The following is a 5,843-nucleotide window of genomic DNA, read 5'->3' on the forward strand; positions in this document are numbered from 1 at the left end:
AGAAAGAAAGAAAGAAAGAAAGAAAGAAAGAAAGAAAGAAAAGAAAAGAAAAGAAAAGAAAAGAAAAGAAAAGAAAAGAAAAGAAAAGAGAAGATTGAGCATCATCAGAATGCTATCTTATGCTTTGAAAGCCCAGACCCTAACATCAACCCTGGGTCTGATTTAAGAAATGCTTTAGGGATAGGATCTTTTTAGAGTTAAATAAGAAACTGAAACCCATTTGTTTATGTTGGAGGAGATGGGTGCAGGAGAGGGTGCACGTGGAGGTCAGATAAAAATCGCAAGGGCTGCTTCTCTCCTTCCACCACAGGAGTTCTGGGAATTGCAGATAGATCTTTGGGCCTGGCCCTAGCAGGGTTTCCACACTTAGCCACCTTAGGGCCCCTTGCTTTTCCTTTGTTTTAAACGTTGTTCCCTTTGAATGTCTCTATTTTGGGTTCAGTTTGGATCATGGAACTTTCCTTCCCAGAAGGTTTGTGCCCCCATCTGCGGGCCCTTTCTCTGTCAGGGATGCTTAGGTGCGCTCCCCCACTCTGACTTTAACTTTAATGTCTGCCTCTCTTGCCTTTGTCCTGGATTCTTGCCTCTTGTGCATTGCTTGACTAGCTCTTCTGGATGGCAGCTCTTATTGGTTGTGCTTGCTAGTTTACGACGCTGTTATTTACTCAGTGTTTCCATACTTCCGTCTGTGAGGGGAAACCCTAGGAAATGGAAGGCGGGGGAACCCTTTAGTACTGAGAAATGATGTGTATGATATTGGGCATGGTGGATCAGTATTTAGTCCCAGCACTCTGGAGGCAGATGCAGGCAGAGATCTCTGAGTTCGAGGCTAGTCTCATAGTCTCGTCTATATAGTGAGCTCCAGGCCAGTCAGGGCTACATATTTTGGGGACAAGAAAGGACAGAAAACTATGGCAGAGGGAACTGTGGAGACTTTGCTCAAGCAGCAACTTTGTGCTCAACTCCCGAGACCACCACCCTCCCCCCACCCAGCCAATCAGCTGGCAGCTCCTGCTCACCATCCTCAAGACCTTCAACATCCCATTGGCTGAGCAGCAAAAATGCCAGAAGCTATCTCTGTTTCTTTTTGAGTGCCTGTCGTGGCCCTCAGCCTGTGTTTTGACGGCTTCGGGTATCTTAATTTTCTTAGACCCTTGGACCAGTCGAGGTGGTGGCATTTTCTCATGTTGGCTGTATTTCTTTGGTACTCTGTCGGCAATGCGATCTCTGTGCACTGACTGCAAGGACCTAGTGTATGATGTACCGCGAACTAAAGGTCGCTGGCCGGATGGTATGATGCGTACTGAAGGTCGCTGCCTGGATGGTAAGGCGCGTACTGAAGGTCGCTGCCTGGATGGTAAGGCGCGTACTGAAGGTCGCTGCCTGGATGGTAAGGCGCGTACTGAAGGTCGCTGGCTGGATGGTATGGCATGTACTGAAGGTCGCTGGCTGGATGGTATGGCACGTATAAAAGATTGCTGGCGGGATGGTGTTCCTGGTACTGAAGGATCCTGGCTGGTTGGTGTCCCAGGTACTGAAGGTGCAGCAGAGGCCACATACACCTGTGAAGCCGAAAGGGAGGAAGCATTCGACACTCCAGGTCGTGAAGTTGAGCGTCTGGACCCATCCCCGCTGGACCCACGCCTGGTGGATGCAGGATTCATGGTGGGTTCCAAGCCTGATTATGTCAGGCTGGCCCTGCGCCTCCAGTCGGCTGGGTGGCCGAAGGGCGATGGCCCGCTGGGGAACTGGCTTCAACGGCTGCTGGCAGCCTATCCCGCGTGCACCTGTTTTTGATGGCTGCTGCCTAGCCTAGCAATCTGCTGCCCTTGTTGTGGGAAAAAGGCACCATGCATAGCCTGAAAACCCAAGCCAGCCAACCCGGAGAAAAGGGGTTCTGGAGTTATTTGAGGGTATACCTGGCCAGATTCCAGCCCCAAGCCATATGCAGTGAGGCCTGCTGGTTGAGTGCAGCAGGGTCCAGAAATCTACCGAGCTCGCACATCAGCTACATGTGATAAAACATGAGGAAGTTCAACTTGGTGAGGAAAGGGTTTATTTCACTATTTCACTATTTCACTATTTCATCGTCCAGGGAAATCAGGGCAGGAACTTGAGGCGGGAACCTGGAAGCAGGAGCTGATATATAAAGATCTTAGAGAACTCAAAGCAGGACCCCAGAAGCAAGAGCAGATGCAAAGGTCTTGAAGAAATGGTCCTTACTGGCTTGCTGAGCTTACATTCTTATGGCACCCAGGAATACTTGCCGAGGGGCTGTACCCCACATAGTTAGCTGGGTCTTCCCAAATCAATCATCAATCAAGAATATGTTTCACAGGCCTGCCAATAGGGAATGTTTTCTCTACTGAGGTTCCTGTTTTCCAAAGGACTCTAGCTTGTGTCGACTTGACATGAAAGTAACTGGTACGAATGGTGAAATTGAAGTGAGACCTGCGGAAAATATACGGATGTATAAGGGGTAACTTTAATGACTAGTAAAAATGAGTACAAAATTATTCTCTGTCATCTATGTCGTCAGTAGACCTTTTCTGATAAGGTTGATGTGGACAAAACCAAAGTTTCTGGCACCTAAGGGCACGGTCAGCAATAGTACATGTTACTGTCAGGAAACCAAACACCATCGTCAGTTTCTGCCAAGCAAATTCTCAGTCATCTGCCCAATGGATTCCTTTCCTGCCCAGGGAAGGAGCTTGCTCTCTGGGCTACCATCCAACATGAGAGTGGGAAGGGACGTGAGAGGGCACCTCTAAGTTTCCCCCATAGCCACGCGCAGTAAAGGACAAGACAACTGCAGTGAGCAGAACTCACTGCCCCTGAGGTGGAGTGCAAGTTGCCTCTCCATCTTAATTTGCACTGGCTTGGATGCTTGTGTGTGTGTGTGCGCATATGTGCATGTATGCACGCATGCGTTCTTTAAAGCCCTACTGACAATATTAACTATCAACCCCCTCCCATTTCTTCCTCCAGTGGTCAGCTCTTTGCTTTTTCTACCACCAGACTTGTCTGGGGAAAGAGCTGGTGCTGGCAGCAGCTGGAGATTAAGTCCTGGGGACCATAGTTGGGATGCAACTCTTGTAGAAGTGGAGCGATAGGAATCTCCAGAGTGAGCTTTCAAAACCTGGGCACCATCCCTGTAAGGCAGAGGAGTCGAGACAGGCCTGAGGAAAATGACACTGAGCTGAAGGGAAAGTAAGCTAACTGCAGTTCCCCTGCCAGAGCAAAGTAGCTTTTCCCTCTCCTCTGGGCTGGGCAGCACTCCACTGATGGCTTATCTAGAGCTGGCTGCATTCCCTTGATAGATCATTGCTATACTAAAAGTTACTAATGAAATGTTCTATGCTCTTTGGGGGAGAAAATAAAATCTCTGAAATTCAGTGTGTATTTTATAGTCAGAGTTTGCCTCAAGCCCTATTAGTCCCATCCCCTCTGCTCAGTAGCCACACACCTATAGGCCACTCTTCGGGGGAACGACTCCACTTTGTCATCATTTACGCAATGAGTAAGTGGGAGAACAGAAAAGCAAATGAATTGGAGTCCTGTGACCGGCTTATCTTTTAAAAGAGTAGACAGAACTGTCTTTAGAACAACTTGGGGGTTTGGTATTTCAGCATACCTCCTATCTAGAAAGCTTCCATAGTCTCCCATGACATTGCTTAGTGCCTACATGGGTTGACGTCTAGGGCTCTGACAGTCATGGCAGAGCAAGGTCAGTTCTATGTGGCCCTTGCTAAGGGAGAACAAGAAAGCAGGAAGGATGATGTTTCTAAGCCAGCTCTCTAGCTTAGAGCCTGGGAAAGGCAGCTGGGCAAATCTCAGGAGAGATGTGCTGGAGGGAGAGTGAGGTCACTGGGCTGCAGCTGGAGGGAGCGTGAGGTCACTGGGCTGCAGCTGCAGGGAGAGTGAGGTCACTGGGCTGCAGCTGCAGGGAGAGTGAGGTCACTGGGCTGCAGCTGCAGGGAGAGTGAGGTCACTGGGCTGCAGCTGGAGGGAGCATGAGGTCACTGGGCTGCAGCTGGAGGGAGTGTGAGGTCACTGGGCTGCAGCTGGAGGGAGTGTGAGGTCACTGGGCTCCTCCCCCTGGGCTGCCTTGCCAGTGTAGGCTCCCTGCCTTCTCTCTAGGCACTACTCAGAGTAGCCCTTGGTTCGCATGGCTTCCTACCATATCCCTTGCAGGAAGGGAATCTGTTAGAGTGCATCTGTAGAGTTATGGGGATAGTCTGCCTCACCTAACAGTGCTATGGATCCTTTCAGAAGGAGAACTATGAAACGATCATGCTTCCTTTCTTGTTGAACATCAGGTTTTTTAGAGCTAAGAGTGGTATCCGATTTTAGCAGAGTCTCTGTCTGGTATAGCCCTGTAAGGAACATGCAGGGATCTCTTTGTTTGGTGGATTTCAGTATGAAACCCTGTCTATTTATGCTAATCAGGCAATGTATTCGCTCACACAAACTATAAAGCCAGTAGGCACTGTAGGCCAATCCAGGATCATGTCAGATTTCCAAATTAATTTGCATTTTCATCCAACTGGAAGAAACCTGGAAGACTTCGACTTACCCCTCCAAGGATTGTCTTTGTTGAGGTTTCTGGTATTAGAACCAACACAGACACAATGAACATGCATAACGCTGTTACCATTGAGTTGATAACATCCTAAGAACACAGAATGGAGAAGTCAGCTTGCTGTCAAAGACTGTGAATACAGCTCAGAGCCTGGCAGAGCACTGGATTAGGAGTTCCATCTTTGCACTATGGGGACTGTGAAGAAAAAAGACCAACAAGCCGTGCCCCCCCCCCCAAATAAATGGAGCATCCCTCCGAAAATGTTTTTACCTGTGTTTTATTCAATTTTGCAGACATCAATGTCTTTTAGGAAACTAAAATATTACATAAAATAATCCCATATATTTGTTCTACAATTTACCTAGTGGGCATCTTAGAACACATCCATTCCTTTAATTATTTGAGCATACATATATACATAGATACATATACACATATATACATTTATATATATACATCCTAGCATAGATATAGCTAGAGGGAGAACTCATCTGGTTAGGAAAGAGAGATAATTATGCAGCAGTTTAGAGTATAGAGAATCCCTTAGGAAGCTGGAATGCTTTTTTTTTAATAGGACATGTGAACAAAGTATGCTGTCAAATAACTTTGTTTCTAAGATGCCATTAATAAACATGAAACCAGGCATGGTGGGTCATGACTTTAATTCCAGCACACAGAAGTTTGAGGTCTGTCTGCTCTACATGGAGTCCTAGGCCATCTAGTGCCACGCAGTAGAACCCCATTTAAAAACAAATACACAATTTTTCTCTCCAGCGACTGTCTAAGGCGGGACCAGCCCAGAGCACACAGGCCACAGAAGCAGCAGGACAGCAGGAACAGGGTCCTTTCTGCCTCCATCTGTAGGAGCTGTTCCGCAACCCTCGGTGCACTGGTCTTGCCAGGAAAGAGCTGGTCTCCCAGGAGTTCTGAAACAGGCTTACAGACCCACAGGAGAAACAAGATCCAGCCAGAGACAGTATGAACATCTAACACCAGAGATTACCAGATGGCAAAAGGCAAACCCAAGAATCTTACCAACAGAAACCAAAACTACTTGGCATCATCAGAACCCAGTACTTTCACCACAGCAAGTCCTGGATACCCCAACACACCCGAAAAGCAATATTTGGATTTAAAATTATATCTCATGATGTTGGTAGAGGATTTTAGGAAGGACATAAATAACTACCTTAAAGAAATACAGGAGAACACAGGTAAACAGGTTGAAGCCCATAAAGAGGAAACACAAAAATCCCTTAAA

General features: G+C 47.4%; 1 protein-coding gene across 1 annotated transcript in view; it reads right to left on the reverse strand.

Moving 5' to 3' along the window:
- LOC110337817 overlaps nt 1–1,664 on the reverse strand; it is a 16,814-nt gene extending 15,150 nt beyond the window's left edge. Inside the window, exon 1 of the mRNA XM_021220852.1 lies at nt 1,020–1,664. Within this exon, the coding sequence (XP_021076511.1) occupies nt 1,020–1,664 (645 nt within the window). The remainder of the gene's footprint in view (nt 1–1,019) is intronic.
- Nucleotides 1,665–5,843: the final 4,179 nt, after the last annotated feature.

This window comes from Mus pahari, chromosome 20 (genome assembly GCF_900095145.1).
Source record: "Mus pahari chromosome 20, PAHARI_EIJ_v1.1, whole genome shotgun sequence".
Taxonomy (NCBI): Eukaryota; Metazoa; Chordata; class Mammalia; order Rodentia; family Muridae; genus Mus; species Mus pahari.